The sequence below is a fragment of the Desmodus rotundus genome, chromosome 10, assembly GCF_022682495.2.
Source record: "Desmodus rotundus isolate HL8 chromosome 10, HLdesRot8A.1, whole genome shotgun sequence".
NCBI lineage: Eukaryota > Metazoa > Chordata > Mammalia > Chiroptera > Phyllostomidae > Desmodus > Desmodus rotundus.
This window is the reverse complement of record NC_071396.1, coordinates 2,504,421-2,525,278: the sequence shown is the minus strand read 5'-3', so window position 1 is coordinate 2,525,278 and position 20,858 is coordinate 2,504,421. Positions and strand designations below refer to the sequence as shown.

The 20,858-nt window shown below is 48.9% G+C and overlaps 1 protein-coding gene across 5 annotated transcripts in view; it reads right to left on the bottom strand.

Moving 5' to 3' along the window:
* DENND1B (DENN domain containing 1B) overlaps nucleotides 1-20,858 on the bottom strand; it is a 139,181-nt gene that overhangs the window by 10,661 nt on the left and 107,662 nt on the right. For all 5 annotated transcript variants that reach the window (XM_053913258.2, XM_053913260.2, XM_053913259.2 and 2 more), the window contains 5 exons: nucleotides 17,807-17,897; nucleotides 12,420-12,460; nucleotides 11,649-11,717; nucleotides 8,842-8,898; nucleotides 7,641-7,748 (listed from right to left, as the gene is read on the bottom strand). In XM_053913258.2, the coding sequence (XP_053769233.1) occupies nucleotides 7,641-7,748; nucleotides 8,842-8,898; nucleotides 11,649-11,717; nucleotides 12,420-12,460; nucleotides 17,807-17,897 (366 nt within the window). The remainder of the gene's footprint in view (nucleotides 1-7,640; nucleotides 7,749-8,841; nucleotides 8,899-11,648; nucleotides 11,718-12,419; nucleotides 12,461-17,806; nucleotides 17,898-20,858) is intronic.

Genomic DNA, 20,858 nt, shown 5'->3' with positions numbered 1-20,858 from the left:
AGAAATACAGGATGCAGGCAGAGGAATGGGCAAATGTAATTTTTAGACTTCACAAAATGAAAATGCCTGTATAATTTTCTTGGAAGCAGGCACCCTCTGCACCACTGCCCCCCTTCAGAGTTGGAGTCACTGAGGCCCCCCGTGTGACTTGGCGGACTAGAAGTCCACAACAGACCCCTGAGCCTGAGCTTTTTTGAGGCTAGGCCAAAAAAAAAAAAAGATTTGCATGAAATGACATGAGGACAGATTTAAAAGCTCTACTATGCAGAATTATCACAGTGATACCTTAAAAATGCATGCGGTTCACAATCCGGAGAGAGCTTTGAAAGCGTGACGTCATTTCCGTAGGCGGGACCAGAGCACAGAGTCGGGACACACCCACGAGTCCCAGTTCTCAGCACGTGGGTCAGACGTTTTATCGGCTTTATTTCATGAAATAGCTACTTGACAACAAATTTTGGTGAACATTTCTCCCTATTTTACAAAGTAAGGAACCAAAATCTTAATGAAGAAAAGCGTCTGGGGCCAGCCTGGGCGGTTCTCCCAGGGCGGGGACTCTAACCCAGCTGTCACTATAATCGCATCAGATAAGCAAGTCCCCGCAGGTCTGAGAATTAACCTAAGACTTTCTCCAAGTGGCAAGTTTTATCCTCGTTTTTAAAGCAGGTGGTCGTGACAGAATGGTCCGGAGTGTCAGTGAGGGTGAACGGCAGGGTGAAGGGGCAAGAGGTGAGTACAGTTTTCCAAAGATACTGAAAACGGGTGTTCTGTCCGTCGTTGGCAGGATTCTGAAGATAAGTGTCAGATGAGCTTGAAGTGGCCCAGGACCATCCAAGGCCTCTCGGCCATTCTCCCAGGCCGTGGGGGCTCATCCTCCTCCTGAGCATTCCTGACTTTATTCCTCCCGCTCAGGGCTCCCGTGATGCCCGCTCCCGAGAAGGGCAGTGTCTCATTTTCACTACATTCCTGTCTTAGCAAGTCCTTGAGACCAAGAATCCTATCTTTTAATTCACTTTGCTTCTGACTCGGCTTCCATTTAGAATGCAAAAAAGCAGCAGAAGAATGTCAACTCCCTTCCCAGCAATGATAAAAGACTAAGTAATCTCAGAAACACAACCTCAGTTTTTCTCGAGCCCGGGAGGGAGGGAGCTGAATTCCACAGTGACGAGCCCCTCCACAGAGAGTCGGCACCGATGAACAGAATCAGATGCCACGATGTTTGCCAGAGGTGCCTAACTGACGGGTAAAACACCGATTGTGGAAAATAATTACAGCTGGATTTTATTTTTCCGATCACCCCACCCGTACACAGGGTCCGGCAGAAGTAACAACTTTGAGTGTGGTTTGTAGGGCACGTGAATGTCTCGGGTGAGACGGACGGCAATTTGAACACTTCACCTACAACGGCATGTGGTGTGCGTGAGTGTGATATTGTTCTGATGCAGAACTACACACTGATGATTTTGTAACAAAAGATTTTTATAAACGAGGGGCGTTATTCGTGCCAGACCCTGTATAATAGCCGCACGTGTGTGTGTGTGGAGAGAGCCTTAAATAGTTTCTCTACCGAATAGGGCAAGAACCTTAACAGAAATTGCAAGTGCAAGTTGGTTCCAAAAGCGTTATCTTACCAACGTCAAAGACATTCATGAAGGCAAAGAGGAAACAGACTTGTGAGAAAAGACCAGTATTACACCTAAACGTTAAAAAAACAAACACAAACTGGTGTGGGCGCGGGCTAACCGGAAGCCCCCGCGTGCCGTTCTAATGTCTTTGTTCTGCATGAGGCACTGGGCAATGTGTAGGAGGCTCGGGTCCAGTTCCTGCTGTAATGAGACTCTGGACACACGGGCAGCTGTGTGTCTGCTGATCCTTCTGGCGATTTCTCTGTCTGCGGGGACCAAGAGGCCACAGCGGCGACGTTACAAAGAAACGACGGGCTTTTCCTTCCATCCACACCAACCCTGCTCTCTGACCAACCTTAAAAGCATCGTGCACACAAAACATGAAGATAGACCATCATTTCGGTTCCCCGGGATGTCTGGGAGAAGAGTAAGAGTTTGTCTGTAAACACTGGGCGCTTTGGGAATAGAGACCTGTTTGCAATGCCACCAAAAGCCCCTAAAGTAATAAAGAGGGGACGGGGGAAAGTCTCACGAGGTGAAACAGAAAATGGTGAGGAGCAGCATCAGTGACGGGACTACTGATGTGAATTCTGGGACGGTGACATCCATTACGGTTACTAAATGGAAAAACTGAGCGCCTCTGTTTTTGTTTCGAGACTTTGCAATAAACGACACAGCCGTTTGCGGCAATAAATTTGAAGAGTGAAATCGTAACGCTGAAAAGGCACGTTTCAACCTAAAAGTATCTCATAACATACACTGAACGTGTTCCCATAAGTAAGACTGTCTTCCATTACGTCTTTTAATGCGCTGTTATTCAGCTGAGCTAAACGCTTGAAAATTGAAGTCCCAGCCACTTACTGAAAGGAGTTGGTTTTGAACTCTTTCTGTGAAAGAGTAATGTCCTTGGACAATTTCGTGCCAACATAAGTGCCTCAATGTGCATTCCACTGTGTTTCTGAAGGCCGGTCTGAAAGGTGAATGTTGCCATTACGAATTTTGTCTCATGTAAAGTAACTATCTTCCTTCAAGGGCAGAAGTAGGATGTAGCGTCCGCTAGAGGGCGCCCTTGTACTCCATAACTGAATTTGGGGGGAGGGGGGTGAGGAGCACAGACTGAACTGTGATCGTATTTGACATGTTGGAAATTAATATTATTTCAACGAAAGAAAAAGAAAAAGGTAACTTCCTTTAAAATTATCAATACGGTACCCATATTTTTGAAACTGGGCTTAAAAGATGAATTTTAAAAATCAGTGCCATTAGTGTAAATTAAACGAAGTGTATATAGCACGGGAAAGAGTGATGTTCAGACAGACTGAGAAAATGTGTTTCCATTTAGGCCGTGTTTTCTGTGGGCATCTTTAAATGGAAACACATTCACGTAAGACATTAAAAATACTTATCACATACAACTTCCCAATAGAGTTCCTTACCCCTTTAATTCAACCTTTTAGCTTGATCATAATAACAGCATTCTCAATTCTGAGTCAAATTAAATTAAGCACTAAAATTTTTGTTTTAATGTGTTTGTTTGCTTATCATGATTTGGTGAAACTGGTTTTTATTATTTTGCATGATCTACGTGAAGTCTTCTTTCCAATTACCTGGGCCTCCCCCTTCATGCACACAGCCCCTCCCCTGGCTCACCTCCCGCTTTCTCACTGATCCACAGTCACTTTTTCTGGGTCGGAATGAGCCACCGGCTCCTATCCTCTACAACCTAATCATCACGCCATCTCCTTCTGGACCAATACAGCCAAGCGACGCAACAGACTGTGTTTGTCCGAAGATCCCAATGTGCCGCTTTCTGAGGGCTGTTGTATTGCCTCAGCAAGAAACACCATCTTTAATGACATTACTTTTATTGCCAGAGTCCACTGACATCCAGCCAAGGAAAGCGCCGGCCACGCCCGAGGAGGCACGGTGACGCCCCCACATGCTAGGCTTTGCCGCTGGATCGTTTGGAGAGTCCAAGTTCTTGTCTTTTCTCCTTTGCTTCACGGGAAGTTCATTTCACCCGGAGCATTTGAAAATAGGAAGTCCATCGTGTGACTGCTCGTATGTTTAAAAGCACGCTTGTGCACTGGGAGCTCTGGCCGGTCTCCGTGAGACCAGAATGAGGCTTTGAGATGACTGACTTGCAAGCCTTCGCATGCCAGAAAGGGGACATACCTCCTAAGTGCATTCTTTCGAGATGAAATCTCGTTGCTCATCAACTATAAAGTGAGCTTGCTGCTGCAGTGCTCCATCCCACCAATCCATTGGGATGATTTATAAACCAATAAATACCCGGGACTCAGAAAGATAGCAAAGGTTCCTTTGAAGTGCGCACATCGCCTTGCAAAATGGGTAAAAAATGAAACATCGCGTAGGTGATATTTCATAGGGTATGCACATCTTCCCTATTCATGCATTCGAAGATAACTATTCCCATCTCAAGCTATTAGTCTCTATGGGAAGACACTTAAAAATAGGATGAACGGCCTGGGTTTAAGAGCACTCGGTGCTATTAGCGGAAAACATGACGACCAAACGCATTTCTATTTGTAAACACTGTGTTTGGGTGGGAGTCTTGACTATGTTCCAAGTGTGGAAAAATAATGTTGCGTTCATATTTTCCGGGCAGCTCTGGCGTCCTCTGACCTGGGTCCGCTGCAAACAAATCTGAGTGCAGTGCGACCTGGCCCAGACGGGAAGGAGTTAAGAGGGCTGCGTGCCAGGGTTTTACTGGGGCTCAACAACAAAGCACTCTCGCCCTTCGCCGCTGCGAGATAGGGCGCGGTGTTTTGCTTGCTTAGGGCCATCCATCTGTCAGTGTTGATGGGGAGTCCAGCTAGGCTCCGGCAGCTCCCGGTCCGGCTGCCGTGCGTGTGAGGTGTGTGGGAGAAGCAGACACACACTCAGTATGACTAGGAGGAGGATGGCTGATGTGATTAGAAAGGGAGCAGTATCTTTAGGACTCACAGAAATCTGACCTACTATTTAAGGGAACTTCACATCCTTAGGAACGGCCACTAAATTCCTACCAATGACTCGTTTAAAACACCACTTTGGATGGCGGACGTAGTCTAAACGCTGCTCACGGAGCCCACGGTGCTTTGTTCGGACATAAAACGGAAGAGAGAAGGTGAGTGTGCAGGCAAGACGGAAGCCGCTCTGCAGCCTGGATTCTCCCCGGACCCCGGCCCTGTTCCCCGTAAAACCCTGGACGCGCTCCCTGGGGCCCTGTTAGGCTGCGCGGCTGCTGCCACTGCCTCTTCCACAAAGAGGAAAAGGGCCCGGATGTACAAATGGGAAGTCTAATTGGGCACTCTTCTCGGCTGTACCCTTGACATTTACTTAAGCCCCATCCACAAAACGGGAAATAACCACACTAATTAGCGGGCCAACACACACACGTTGCTGTTTGCTGGTGAGCAGAGATTCATAATCAATTCCAAAGATAAGCTCAGTCGTGGAGCGCAGCCTGCAAGCAGCGTGGGGTTTTGACATCGCTCTTTTCGGCAGGACCCAGGTTGGGAAACCTGCTTTTCTCCCTTTCGGACGTGTTCTTGGAATGTAAATGGCCACAGTCTCATTTACTTCTTTTGCAAAACAGATGGAAATAAAGGGTCGCGTTTGCACAAGGCTGGCTGGAAACTGAAAATGTAAAGCTCTTGAGGTTGCTGAGGTCAAGGGCTCACGCAGGCAGGCGGACGGCGTGAGCCAAGTCCACACTCTGCATTTCGGTAGCGTTTCTGACAAGAAAACCCAGACATTTCTTGGTATGCGAGCTGCACATTCCTTTTCAAATCATACGCTGGGATCTTAAGTCATTCCCGCTTAAATGGGAACAGACAGTGCTGGGGTCCCCGTTATTTTGGTGACCAGAGGATTGCCAGGAGTCGGGCAATAACTGCCGAGAGAGAAGCAGCCAGGCGCCGCCGTGCTCCGCAAGCCCGAGGCACGCCTGTGTGTACAGGGAGAGCGGCCAGGCGTGCGTGGCTGGGGTGTGGCAGGCCCTTCGTGTGCTTATGCATTATGGGTCTGCTGCCGCATCCCGGGGAGAGACAGGCACCGTTACCCCAGCCTACACGGGCAGAAAGGCAGGCTCGGGGCGTTGTGCTTTGCTCAGTGCCCGATGCCAGGACCTTTTCACAGTCCAGTCGGTCTGGCTGTGAACTCCACACCCTTGTCTCTAACTTCCCCTTCCTGGCTGCACCCAAGGCCAAGGCCAGAGGGCAGAGCGCAGGTTCTCCTGTTCCCTCTGTCCAAACCCCACTGTCTATCTGTGACCTGCAGGGAGGCGGGCACATGTCTGAGTCCCTCTGCCTCCCTGTCGCGGAGTAGGCCCAGTGGGGATGACGGTGCCTGCACTGGGGGACGGCTGGGGATTCTAAATTAATCATGAAACACCCCCCCCCGCCCCCCACAGCTGCCCTGTTCCTCCAGGAGCGGCCCCTCCTCCTGCATTCCGAGGCTGCCCCCGTGAACTCGGGCCTTGTTTCAACCCGACAGAATCGAGGCGTGCAGGGTAGCGGCAACAACATCAGAAATTACCGGGATTACCAAAGCCGGCAGGTCCCTACGGAATCTCGCCTTCCAGTAAGGGCCGTGACCGCGCGGCCAGTCTTTGCAGGGAATCCAGTCACTGGGATGACCCAGCGGAAGGTGGAGCAGAGTGCAGTCCCCCCGCAACCCCGACCCCAGGCAGCCAGTGCTAACGTGAGGACCTGAAGCCACTGGAGCTCAGCGAGCTGCCAGAAGGAAGAGTGCAGTTTAAGGCAGAGCGGCTGGCAGCCTTTTAAATTTTTCAAAAGCAGTTCAAGAGCCGCGTGAAAGCACAGACTGCAGCAGCTAGGAAGCGAAACCTGGGCATCGCAGACAGCAGAGAAAAGACCCCGTGAAGGGAGGCACCCTCTCTCTCCCGGAGAGTGACCTTGCCTCTACCAGGTACCCCCGCCCCGGGGGTAGGCTCTGGGGACCCTCGACTCCGTCTGTGGACCCACAGCCCCCACCCATGTCCCGCAATGGTTGTGCACCTGCTGAACAACTGTTTAAAAACACATCTTGTGCTTTGCGGTTCATAGGAGTGGACCCTCCTGTGTGGCCGCGGATCCGGGGAATGGGTCTCAGCCGATTACTGCACTTACTTCCTCTCTGCCTTGATCTAAATTAAATAACTTTAATCTTTTTATTCTATGATTCTTTATAAGGTGCCTATTTTGGGGGAAAAAAGGTAAGCCATACGTGAATAAATAAACCTTAACGTCTCCGGTGTACTTGCTGACATCTAGATTCTGCCTTTACCCACATCTAGCCATCCCTAGAAACGCCTACATATTTCATTAAACATCGTAATGTGTTCAGACCTCAGTATTATTACACTTGGAGTGACAGATGCGAAAGGGCACGTTTTCTTCACGAAAACATCGATTTCCCATGGTGGACACAGCCTTCAAACACGTCCTCACGGTGCCCAGTCAGACACCTGGGCTGCGACCGTGAGCACCTCCCGACTCTAGGACAGCGTGGACACAGCCTTCAAACACGTCCTCACGGTGCCCAGTCAGACACCTGGGCTGCGACCGTGAGCACCTCCCGACTCTAGGACAGCGTTTTAAGAAGCATCAGCATATAAGCAGAGTTTTAAATATTCACAGCAAATAAAATCTCTGTCTTTGGAACAAGACAGGGATTTATCACTTCGTACCCTGGTTTCTACAGATTATTTTAACGGCGAAGTCCCCTGTTTATAAGCCTCACTCTATTTGTGTCAGCGACCCCGCGACGAACCGTCCCCCGCTCACGGGACTGTGGGCCCTGTGAGGACGTCAGGAAGCCCGGGGACCTGCTGCCTGGACGTCTGGTCCCGCCCCTGCGGCCTGCCCAGGGACGACCCACTCGTCCCCTCCACCGGGACTGCAGGCTTGCTTGTGACGCGGTAGGACAGTAACGGGCCGTGGCTCTTCCCGGAGAGCCCACTGGGGCTACAGGAGTTCAGGGCTGGCGCCGCAGGGCGAAGGGCTATACCTGGGTGAGCCTGCGCTTCTCCGGGTCCGCCCCCTTCTCGCTGTGCAGGGTGTAAACCGGCGTGTACTGCACGCAGCCGGAGCAGGTCCCGCAGCCGTCCTCAGTGTCCTGCAGGCGAGGGACACGCAAACACGCACGTCAGAGTCCTGCTCGGGTGAGCGCCGAGGCTCGTTAATTAGTCGGCACAGTGGCCGGAACAGAGGGGAGCAACCAAACGGCACGTCAGGTGGAAGCCTGAAGAACCTATTTAGACAAATAGGCTTTCCCACATTTTTCTATGTTATGAATTAATAATTTACGAAAAAATCTCTATTTTGAATAATTTAAGTAAAATTCATATGAAGATCATTTACTGTCTATCATGACAATGAAAGTTTTCAGCAGTATTTTTTTCTCCAAAGGTAAAATTTCAAAACCTAACAACTGATAACATTTGCCAAGATATAATGTAATCAAATCAAACACATAAATATTCATATTCATGCAATATTCATAGATTCAAATACACGCCCTCAAGTACAAATGTTTATAAATGAAGAACCTGCTTAGTTTAACCCTGGCCAGCGTGGCTCAGTTGCTTGGCGTGTCCTACTGTAACTGGAAGGTCGAGGGTTCAATCCCCGGTCAGGGCACGTGCCTGGGCACCGAGGTTGCAGGTGTGGTCCCCGGTTAGGGCACATGACAGGCAACTGATCGACATTTCTGTCTCACATTGATATCTCTGCCCCTCTCTCTCTCCCTCCCTTCCCCTCTCTCTAAAATCAATAAGCATGTCCTCAGGTGAGAATAAAAAAATAAACAGAAAATAAAAACATGCTTAAAGTAGCTCCTATTGGAAAGGTCCTAAAAACCAAAGGATGACTGACATTCATGGCTTAATTCTGCACCAAAACTCATCTTTTAAAAACAAAAAAAGTATCAGCCTGAAGCAGGACTTTCAACAGTGAGAGCAAGGCAGTCAACCTGGCGGGAACGTGCCTCCTGTTAAAGCACCTTCGAGGGTCTCAGAGGTGCCGCAAGGAACTAAGCGCGCGAGAGACTGTTCGGTGGGTGCGCGCAGAATGGCAGAGAGTCGCCACGGGGCATGTGATGGGAAAGGCGGTCCTGAACACAGGCCACGCCCACTCCCAAAGGCATTAAAAACGCCCCTCTGGGGGGGGGCCGGTCTGTGAAGTGCACGCCTCCCCCAGCCCCGACTTACCTTGTGCTTCAGCTTGCTCTTCACCTCCCTTATGCCCTGCTTCGCCTGGCTTTTCGCCTGGGGAACGAGAGAACACAGCGTCGGGCTCAGCGTGCCCCTCTCGCGCTGACGCAGCCCGGCCCCGAGACCGCAGGGGATGAAAACTGTTAACTATCCGCGTTATCCGGAGAAGAACGAATTATACCACGGCGCTGTATTTTCAGCGACTCCACACCCCTCACCATTACACCCAAATCGGCCGGCGAGAACGCAGTCTCTACCCGCATACAAACACCACGCGGAGGCCAGCACTAGCCTGTTCTGCCTCCCAGCTGTATAAAAACAGGAGTCCCCTGGATCACTCACACAGTCTTTGGTGAAATGGGGGGCGGGGGGAGCAGAAAAGCGCATCACGGCGGCAGCTGCCTGGGCACCTGCCTGGGCTTTAAGCACAGTCTCTGTCCGCAGAGCTGCCTTAATGCTCTCCTCCCGTCAGTACAGGTTTCCTGGCAAAAACTAAACGTCTGTAACAATTTAGTGACTACCCTGGGTTCCGCAGGGGGTCTGGCCGCCACACAGAGCCCGGCAGGTCCTGCTGTGGTTCCCACGGGGGCACCTGAACTGAAGACAACAGACAACTGAAGTCCTCATAAGCGCCCTGGACTTGGTTCCACAGAAAGTCCCACTCAGCGGCCAGAGTGACAGCGAACAGAGACCGGTCCTTGTTTTCTGTTTTTCGGCAGCACCTGGCCGGGTGCTGGGGACCAGCCTGCATCATCGCATTAAACCATCACAACAGCTCCGTCACGAGGCTGGTACGGTTATTACTGCATCTACAGACAGGGAAAGGGACTCAAACCCAGAGGAGAGAAACCCTGAATCCAACTTCTGCCCTTCTCCAAAGACACGGGGGAACTACAGTGTTTAAAAGCACATTCTCGGAATCTCAGCCTCACAAAAGAGGAGGATGGTGAGTCCTAGTCTAGAGGCCTGGAGACCTAGGTCGGGCAGATGCGAGATTTTCCAACCCTGAGCCCTCGCTTCTTCCCCCAGACCACCTGCCGTCCCAGGTCACTGCCTGGGAGACGAAACACACGTGTCCCCAAGGTCAGTGAGGGGAAGGACCTGACTTCTTTCCTGCTGTTAAAAAAGGGGACACCAGGCCCGAAAGGGAGTCACCTGTCCCTGACCAGGACTTCCTCCCTCACCTGTCGGTCCCGCCTCTCCCAGGATGCAGGCTGAAATCAGTCAACCTGGAACGTCCTGGGCGGTGGCAATGAGGGGACCAGCTTATGGCCCCGTCCGTCCCCCTGGAGAAAGATGAGGTCATCTGCTGTTTTCGCCTGCCTGACCCCTTGGGTCTACGAAATTCCTCAGTTTTGCACAGCTTCCCAGAGACCCTTTCTGTTGGCTAGATGGGATGCTGCCCGAGGCATGAGTTGTTCTGGAAAAATTCAACTTGATCTTTAACTTTATTCAGTCGAATTTCGCTTTTCAACCCTGTCAGTACCTGTAGTACCCGGCCGAGTATCCGGCCAAGTAGCTGCTGAAGAAATGTCTTCCGCTGAACACAGCAATTACTTCTGTGTTGTAAATGAGGCAAAATGAAAACATACCACATGCAGCAAGAGATAACCTCCAGCCAGATAACACCAAATTACAACTCCACGGTTCTTTAGAATCACGAAAGCATTTCCACATTCATTGTTTTATTGGTCAAGCCACCAAATCTCCTTACAGGGCCCTATGTTAATTCCTACTCACCCGTTAGGTAAAAATGAGTAATCACCCCCAAAAATATTCCTTTTCCCATCTCCTTGAATTTTTACCCATTTGCACTATATTCTAGTTTACTTAAATGTCCTCTGTTCTTTCGAAATCCACCTGATTCACGCGTTTTTTAATTTTTTTTTGATGCTCCTTCGTGTGCAAAGCTGAACTGCGTATCAGCGATAGTTGTGTTACCTCAGGTGCTGCTGCCTCGCTTCTGCACTGGCCCCTCGCAGACTCTCTGGGACACAGGGTTCGGGTCTCCCACCCTTTTCAATTCACCCAGTGCACGCTCACCGTTACCTGAGTATTCTCTACAAAAAGCACCTGGCACACGGCTTTGGCTAATCAGGTAAAATGCAAACCTTCACAAAGGAAGGTGACCCAGAAAATCTGCTGGCCACATCAAGCGTGTGTGCGCTTTGCATCGCGTTAGAGCTGAGAGCGGGCAGGTGCCTGGTCAGCTCCACTTTGCCGCGTGGTCGCCGTCGGCGTACGAAACAGATGCACAGGGAGCAGAGGGAACGGTTCTCGGTCAGGCGCACGATCGGTCACCATTTCTACTGTTCAAGATTCAACACCCCACTCAGGAGAAGGGTGGCAGTTTAACAACAAATGAGGTTTTATCTCTGGGCTTGCGGGGAAGATACGAGCAACACTAGGAGAAAAGCATGTGCTTAGCAAAGTAATACAACAGAACTTCTCTCAGCATCAAGAAAAACTTTGGGTGTCTGGTCAAGGAATGCACCAAAGGGAGCGCGACTGCGGCCTTTCTCGGAATCTCGAATAAACGTGAGCAACATGATTCGACCTTAGTTTGAATTTTCACACAGCAGCGATGTGCTCTTTCATTGTGAAAGTTAGAAACTTCTTCATAAACCTAACCCTAGCCCTAGCCCTAGCCCTAACCTTAACCCTAGCCCTAACCCAACCCTAACCCCACTAACTGTCTTGGAAAGAAAATTAGAAAACATTCTACACTGACTTACATGTCTGTCAGCTGGGAAAATGTAGTAACATTTTATCACAGAATTTCTAATTATCAAATGAACACTCACAAATTTGTACGCCGTCCGGACGGCGGGAGTTGCTTTGGTCATCGCTGAGTTGAACAGGGCACCGCCTTTCTGCAAAGGAAGAGCAGACACCGGTTTCCAAAAGCGCTGGCCAGACCGTCCCGGAAACAAAGCGTCACTAACAGTGTAGACAGAGAACTCCAGTGTGACGTCAAACAAAGACCGACAAAAGTTATTTCGTGCCTGGTGTTTTCAAGCTTCCATACACTATGGTAATTTCACACAAAATGTAAACATTCTACTCTATTTGTTTTAGTTGGCTTAATACGTCATTTAAAAATCACGTCAGCTCAGTTTGGGCAGACCAGAGCAGGGTGACCAATAATAGGAATATATTTAAAGCTTCATAAAAAAACACAACTGTGTATTGACTGTTCTAATGTTAGGCAATGACGTCCTAATTTGTGGGACAGAGTTCTGTATTTAAAACTCATGTTAACAAAAACATAACCAGACATGATACAACTCCCATCCGATGGTTTCTCTTCCACCCAGTTCCTTGTTTTGGAATAAAATACAAGGCGGCAGTGAAATCTTGCTTTTTAAAACAAGCCACTTACTTCAAGACAAAAGCGTGCCATTTTCACATGGTATTTACAAATACCAACAAACTGGAAGCATAGGACAAACATTTTGAAACGTGAGAAAATACACAGACATTTCAAATACTGCCAAGAAACAGCACGCTCTTGCTGCACGAAACCCACCGCCGGAGGAGCGGGCGAAGAAGAACCTGGGAAAGCCTGTCCTCACCTTGACCGTATGTACCCATTGGTGGTAGGACCTCGGGCTCCCTGGAAAACACAAAAATAAACGTCAGGAGCCCGTGATGAAGAGCAAACCCACAAACCAGAATGTATCAAGAGCCGGTATGTCCGGGATTTTCGTGAGCGAACTGCATTTTTCTGCAATGTTGTGAAGGAAGCAGTGTCTGCTGTACGAGTAGCAAATGGCTCTGATTCTCAGGAACACAGTAACGACCACCTCTAAGCCCAGACACTCTTTCTGACTCACGTGTGAAGCTAACACACTGCAGCGTTCTACCATCTTTCATTTTTAATATTATCTTCAGCGGGGAAAATATAACCCCTTTTGAAAGCCAAAATTCCTGTGTCTTTTAAACTGACTTTTCAATGTTTTATGTCTATGTTGTTTCGTAGAAGTTTTGCCTCATTGACTCAATTAGGCTCATTTCAAAACAATGTTTCAAGTGAACAGGGAAAGAAAAAACTAAAAGGGTATTCAGGAATGCAAAAAACCTTGAGGACAAAAAAAATTTTTTTCTGTGGGTGTTCTACGTTAACGTGAATCGACAGCAAACTTGATTTCAGTGCAACTACAGCCCAGTCATAGTTTCAAAATATCCTCTAACTGGAAACCCAAATGTGAAAGGTGTTCCCCTAGTGGGGCAAATGCAGCTTCTGGGCTGAGGGCATCGCGGTTTCTGGAAAGCTCGGGATGCGGCAAATCCAGCTCTAATGAAACCAGTGACCATACCCCGCTGCAAATATAATTTAATCAATAAGATGACACCAGGAAGTAAAGGGGGGAAAGATGAAGCCACACGAACAGCCTAAAGCGGCGTTCTGCGTCCACTGACTTCAGTCAGATTTCCTCTGCCTTCTTGGTTGTTCGAATACTTAAAACGACAAACTCCTACGGGCTACACAGGGCCTATGCAGGACAGAGTCCCTAAAACAGGTCATCTTCTCTATTTTAAAATCTACATTACACTATTTACGTTGTACTTTTTGACTAAAATCGGTAAAACCAGGGTCAGTGTCATCCCAGCAGAGAGGGGTGGCTTTGGAGTCAGTGGGAATCCGGGCCCACTCTGTCCTGGGGAACTGTGATTTGGGACAGGCCCTTCCCCTGGCAGCCACGGCGTTCAGTGTGGCAACTGCCACACACACCACAAACGCTAGTGATCGTTACAAATAATGTGCCGAGGGGGGAAAATGAGGTTCGGAGGTCGTCCCTTATTTGCCCAAGGTCCCAAAGAGACGGATCTAGGTATCTTAACCCTTGGTTCAGTCCTTCCACTCTGAAATGCCACCTCGGCAGGCTGCTGACACGGCACCGGGACGGCACCGACAGTACAGGGGGCGTTCCTCTGCATCCCTGCGAGGCAGCTGCATGAAAGAGAAAGCCCGCCGCCCAGCGCGGAGGCCTCCAGGAACCCTCCAAGTGGGAAACACCAATGAGGACCCGGCATGACACAGTTCGGGGGCAAACAGGAAGTCCCTAGGTAAACGGCCTAAGACATAGGAAAACATGGGGTGTAATTTAGGTCGATTCCTGTTAAAAAAAAAAGGTTTAAAGGGTACTTGTCTCCTTAAATTTAGTGCGTTTAGGATTGAAGGCTCCTGTTGGCACGCAATTTATGAGACAAGCACATTATTCTTTGAAAATGTTTTGTAAGGCTGTTTTTCTCTTAAAAATGAATTTGAATGCTAAAGAAAAGAAAAAGAACAAATCCCTGAGCCCTTCTGTAATGGGACAGAATTACTGGAATAAAAACATCATTGAGACAATTCTTAATATTGTTCTTGTTAATCCAACAAGTCAGGTTCTCATTCTTAAGGACATAACATGTCTCTCATCTGCACAGACTTTCTCTTCAAACGTATTTGTTTAAATTCCAGCAATTTGCAGTTACTCGTCCCCAAAAGTGTAAGTTGGTCTAAAGGCCAAAAAAATGACACAGAAACTGATGATTACCCACCACCCCTTCCAGTTCCTTCGCTACCTCAGCCAGTGAAAAGGAGGAACCAGAATTAAGTAACAGTTTGCAGAAAACCAACAGGAAACAAACGGCACTCGTGGAGAGCAGCCGCGCACTGCCCTGGAATGTTGGGCAGGAAATGTTCTTCCTTTTTAAAGTTTAGACCGTTGGAAGTGGGTTTCAGAACTAGTTATATTTTATTTATTTTTTTTAAATACAGAGGAAAAATGTTCTCACCTACTCACTGCTCCAGCACTTTGGCACCGACCAACATTGGGGTCCCACCCTGTTCTACTTGACCTTGTCTATGACCTTTCCGCCTCTCTGGCTGCCCTTCCCTTTGTGCATTTCCCGTTAAGGTGGGACTCCCCACATGGGTCCCGTGGAAGGGATCGGGGGGATGTGGATTTCTTTAACAGCCCTGACCACGGAGACTCACGGGGCAGCAAACAGATTCAGGAACCCCGCCCCCCCCCCCCCCCACCGTGCACGCACGGCGCCCACGGCGTCAACCGCAGTCCCAGCCGGAGTGTGAGTTTGCACGTGCTACCTGTGACCGTCCTGCATGGTGACGGTCATGGTTCTTCAGACCCACGAGGGTCAGGGAGCTTCCCCACGGTCACGTTCATCTGACCACAGCCATGCACATTAGCAACAAGTGTAGCAGTTGACAAGCTGCCACCCCAGTGATGGAGAGAGGGGACATCGGAGACACTTTTCTGAAAGTCCCTAATTATTTTCGCTTAAAGGGACATCACCTTTTCTTCCACATTAGTGGACGGTGATTTTTCCTATAGTGACCTTTCTGAGAGCTTTATGTATTAAAAAAAATCTCCAACAGATATTCCGGAGACACAGGAATGCCACTTTTATCCAGCTGGTGCGGCAAAGGCTTGGGTGCTGCTGCCGCTCACGGACTGTCTTCTGCAGAAGATCTCTCACCACGAGAAAGCCGTCATTGCAGCTACTAACGCTAGCGCTTTGAGGCTAAGTGGACACCTCAGTTGGGACTCTGGCACCACTGCACGTGACCTTGAGCGAGTGACGGAGAGGAGCCCCCGGTACCAAGGACAGTAATCCAGGGCAGGGCAGGGCGCTGCGCCGGTTAAAGGAACTACAACCTGTGGAGCGTGTGTAGACGTGTCTGCCCCATGTCGATATCCGGTAAGTATGAACAGTCATTATCACTCTCACTGTGACCATGGGAAAGGGCCACGTTGTGACACGTGACTTCTGGGAAGGACAGTTCACTACGGTGACACAGACGACCATCTTCTGTCTCACAACGTCATGCGGATGACGAACGGCAGGAACTGACCTCTAGACACTAGAAACTATAGTGTTTGGAACTATACCTATATCTTCATTTGTAAGTGCCTTATCAACTTTTATTAGATTACCTATCTTTTTTATTTTAAGTCCTTATACATTTTGCTCTATTTTCTTCTAAGCGTCATCTACATACATCTCTGAGAAAGTGACCTGTACTGCGGCGATCAGAAAGTAACACGTGCCAGCCCGGCGTAATTGTTGCATGTGCTTCCTCGCTGTATCGATCAGAAAGTAAGACGTGCCAGCCCGGCATAATTGTTGCATGTGCTTCCTCGCTGTATCGATCAGAAAGTAAGACGTGCCAGCCCAGCGTAATTGTTGCATGTACTTCCTCGCTGTATCTACCGGAGTTAATACCTGGTGAGCCATGCTGGGTCAGTACCGGCTCCAAATTAACATAAGAACTTTGAAACTTCCTCATTTTCAGAAAGAACAGACAAAGCGGTTGGCATTGAGCTGTACCGGCAATGCAGACTCTAAGGCACGTGCCAACTGGTGGCCGATATACTCCTATCCTTTTCAAACAATAAGACCAGGTGTGAAGAATTTGGTGACTCCCCCAAGTTCCAGAAGAGCCACCCCCCACCCCTGCCGCTCTATCACAGAGGCATCTGGACCCACGGTTAGGACGACGGAATTGAGCCACATAAAAGGACCACAGTACCACCCCATTACTGTCACAGGGTGTCACCTTCAATTCCGAGGAAGACACCAGCCCCACGGGTCCTCAAGCTAATGAGGCAGCAGTTATGTAAATACCCAATCAGCGCCTCTAGCAGTTTGTCCGTTAGCTGACAACCTTGTGCTTGTCTGCGGTAAAAAGGAAAAAAGCCTTATTTTAACACAAAAGTTCCATTGAAGCTAAAGTTTTAGCCATGAGCAGCAGGGAGGTGGATAACTCCACGCTGGGCACCGGCTGAGTCAAGTCAGCTCAGTCCTTCCCCACACTGGATTCCTGCCGAGAAGCGCTGTGCCCCCCCGCCAGGCCAAGGTCAACACCACCAGGCCAAGGTCAACGCGCTCAGGCCACTGTACCTCTTTCAAGGAACACATGACCTCAACGGCCTTTGTATTTCCATGGTGCAAAAATCAATCTTATTTAAGAATAAAATTAAATTTTAGGAGGTCTGCAGATGAGTACCATTTGTCCTTCCACGTTTTGTTTCTCAGTTCCAGCACCTGCTCACTCACACATAGACTAAAGGGTTTTTCTCCAGATCAAACGCACAGATAGTAGAAACATGGCTCTTACACCAGGTGACGATGAACGCGGCAGGGTTTTTGCGTGTTCCGTCCACCCTTCACCGGGAACAATGCTTCCTGCACAACAAACAACCAGCGAATACAGGCTGAAGGAGCAGACGGTTCAAGGGCCCAGGCCCCGTGTTCTGCCAGCGCCAGGACGGCATCGGGGGACAGCCCTGCAGAGCGTCAGGCCCCAAGTCTTAGCTGCCTGGACAATGAGGACGTGGCCTGCATATGCGCATTTCCAACAATGCCGCTGCTGAACCACATCCAAGTTAATGACATCAGTAAAAAGCGGGTACCACACACACAAAACAACACAACTCCTTGGATGGGATGGAAAACTGCCTTCTCCTGATGCTACCACGGCCCTCAGAGCCGAAAAGGATGGACGTCTACCAAATCCACGTGCTTATTAACAACACAGCAGCCCGGGCGCGTTCAAAGCTGTCTTTCTGGGTGAAATCACCACCTACTGCTTCGGCGCCCTCTCCCTCAGCGGCAGCCACCGCTGGGATCTGCCAGCAGCGGGGACGCGTCTGGAGGAGGAGCAGGGAGACGGCAACTTGGCATTTCCGTCACAGCCGCATCCAGGGATAGCAAGAGATTATGAAACAACCAACCGCCCACCCACACGAGGCCATGTTAAGGCCTTGAGTGATGGAAACAGGCCAAGTCCGTTAGCAGCTCCGGTGAGATGAAAGCATGTCTCTAAGACACGACAGGTGTAGTAGGAGAAAGTAGTTGCTTATGAAATAGCTTACATCAGACACAAGTGCAGAAATCAAAACAACTGGCTCTCTGAAAACTGGAAAACCACACTGGAAGCCGGCTTTACCTCCACAGAAGCCCCCGGACGTGATCTCTTCTTCAAAGACGTCAGAGAAACCCCTCCCGGAATTTAGCTTTGCCAGTCGACCATCGATGAACTGAAAGAGAAGAGTGTCAAGCAGGTTCAGTGCCGTGGATTTCGTAAGAGCACGTTTTTACTTAAACATGTGAGCAAGCAGAATCTTGGGGGCGGGGGGAGGGTAACACTGCATTTTGAAAATCATCGCTAGGTGATTACTTTGCTGACCAATGATACAGTTTATATCTATGCGTATCACTGAGTCTTGGGGGCTTTTCACGTCGATCTGTGGCATCTTACATCTGTGTCACCCGGATTATGGAAAACCTCACGGTGTTTTGAGGTTCTCCATCCATAAGGAAGGTGAAGGTGAAGTGCCCCTAAGGCACCCTCTTACGTAAGAGGCAGACAGCAGCACAGGGGATGCATAAAAGATGTTTGAATGGTGCACTTGAAGATTTGGGGATGAACATAAAATGTTCATTTTCATTCTGGAATGAATAAATCCACAGTTTTTTCACCTCGGAAATTTAAATGTTATCCGAATTAAGGTGGCTTGACTTTCCAAGAAATAACCCTCACACTCTGCCCTAGCTTTCAACTTAAATGGTTACATGGTTAATTGAGAGAAACTGGACGGGCAACCCAGGATTCCCCAGGCAGCACCGAGACAAAAATCTCCTACAGACCAAAATGAAGAAAAAACGGGCAAGTGAACAAACACATTCCTGTTCAGATGTGGTTTAGCTTTCTCTTTATTACCACAGAATAATTTGACCAAACGTGTGGTCAGACAAGTTTCAACAGATGGAGCGTAAGAGGATATAGTCGTGGGTTTTTCCGGTTTGTTTTTGTGTGTGTGTATGAGTTACTCTCAGAAAAACCGGGACTCTGTGGGGGCAGGGAGCACAGCTTGGCCATTGTTGCGTCCTCGTTGTGCTCGGCACACGGGGAGTTTCTGAGGGAACAAGGACCATGACCGTGGAGTCTGGAGCAGGACAGGCCTGTGTCACAACTCTGCCACCCACTGGCTTCGGTGTCATGGGCGACCAGCGGGCTCAGAGACTGTGAAGTGGGAGCAAAAGGCACAGCTCATGGGGTTCGGTGAGCATCAACCGGAAGAACAAGCAGTGCCCTCCCTGCAGGCGCAGGATGGGGGTTAATAATGAAGTCCTCGGTCCCCACTGCCACCACTTCCGTGGGGACCGAACGCTGGGCTTCCTGAGCAGAGGCGTGTGCCCCGTCCACGCCTGGCAGGGCGCCTGCTGCCGAGGGTAAATGGGCGCTGATGTGGCTATGGTTTTACAGTTGAAGAGTTATAATGTGTGGAATTATTCATCTCACTCTACCTTTGATAACAGGTAGTAGCTTCTAATGTTGGCGTTTTTCTTACACAGAATGAATGGTTAATTTGTAAGGACGGCAGTTCAAAATGCTTGCGCAATTTGACTTAGGCGCATTTTCAACAAAGCTATAAATCAAACTACAGTGATCTGATCTGATGGACTAAGTATCATTTTGAAAAACAAAATAAGGTGAGGCAGGGTGATAAATTGAAAGTAATACATTCCTGACAACTGGAACAAACTAAAACATCCTTTTAAAGGACTTAATTCGCTTTCAAAGATTAAGACTACAAGACTTTTTAAAAGGTTTTCATTTTTGTGTTTACTGGACATAATCCATCCATTTTACTCGGAGTGGAACCATCCGAGTCTAAAACGAGATAAATCCCAAACTATTTACTGATCGTGCGTTTTGGAGGATGAGGACCTAGTCTGGGTTACTCAACTAGCTGAGTGAGCCAGCGCCAACTAATCGCCTGGCTGGCCGCCACGCCTTATCACCGACTTTGCAGACAATCCTGCCAGGGACAACCAGACACACTTATCGACACACATACTTAGTGGAAATGTTTGCTTTTAAAGGCAAAGGAGGATTCCGTGCACACACACACAAGTATTACACGTACACACACACGAATACGGACGCTCGGGGAGAACCGAGAAGGGGTCAGGGAGAGGAATGCAGCAGGTAGCAGTGCTCTCCACTCCCTTTTCTATTTTTGACTCAATAATAACTTTTCCCCCCAAGTGGAGTCGGTTCACGGTCACACACCACTTCAATAACTCAGCAGGGGTGTCCAAACGTTTGACGTCTCTGGGCCACACTGGAAGAAGAGTCGTCTTGGGCCACGCATTCAATACACTGCGACACGTAATCACACAAAAAAATCTCATCATGTGTTAAGTACATGTACGATTTTGTGTTGGGTCGAACTCACAGTCATCCTGGGCCACTCGTGGCCTGAGGGCTGAGGGTCGGACACCCTGCGGGCATTTCAGAGTAAGCAAAAAAAGTAAGAACACTTCCAGTTGCTGTTGCACAGAAATAATTTTGAACTAAAGAATGGTATCTGTTGGAAAAGCTACGCCTGTACAGTGTGCCTGAACCTGCAACCTGATGAACAGTGACCCACGCCGTCCTGTTAACCCCGCTCTTTCCTGCCTGGGAGACGTGCGGTTTGGAAGAATGGGTTTGGCATGGCGACTCGTGACAAAGAGCACATGGCTAGTAACAGTGGAAGTGCCACCAATGTGATGGACAATTAGACTGCGGTAGGTTTTTAAACGGATTCAAGAGCACTTTAAGATGATGGTTTCTACACCAATCTTCATAGTTCTGCTTTGCATTTCAAAAGTGGAACTTGAAACTTGAAACAAACCAAAACCATGAAGAGCTGGAGATCTCAAAAATATTCACAGGCATAATTCCATAGGAGGGGTTCCAAAATGTTATTGTGAATTATAATAAAATGGATTTAAATCAGAATGTATGTCATTCTCAGGTCAATAACATTGTCCCCTTACATCGTCGACACTCGGAAGAGCCGGATGCTGGCAATCTGGTGACACTGACAGTGGGGTGACAAGTCACGGGGGAAAGACTGTTAAGCAGCAAAACTGCTTCCTGCTCGCTCTGGCTACTGTTGACGTCACTCAGGTTTTCCAACGCGTTTTCAAATTACCATCTGGGTAGG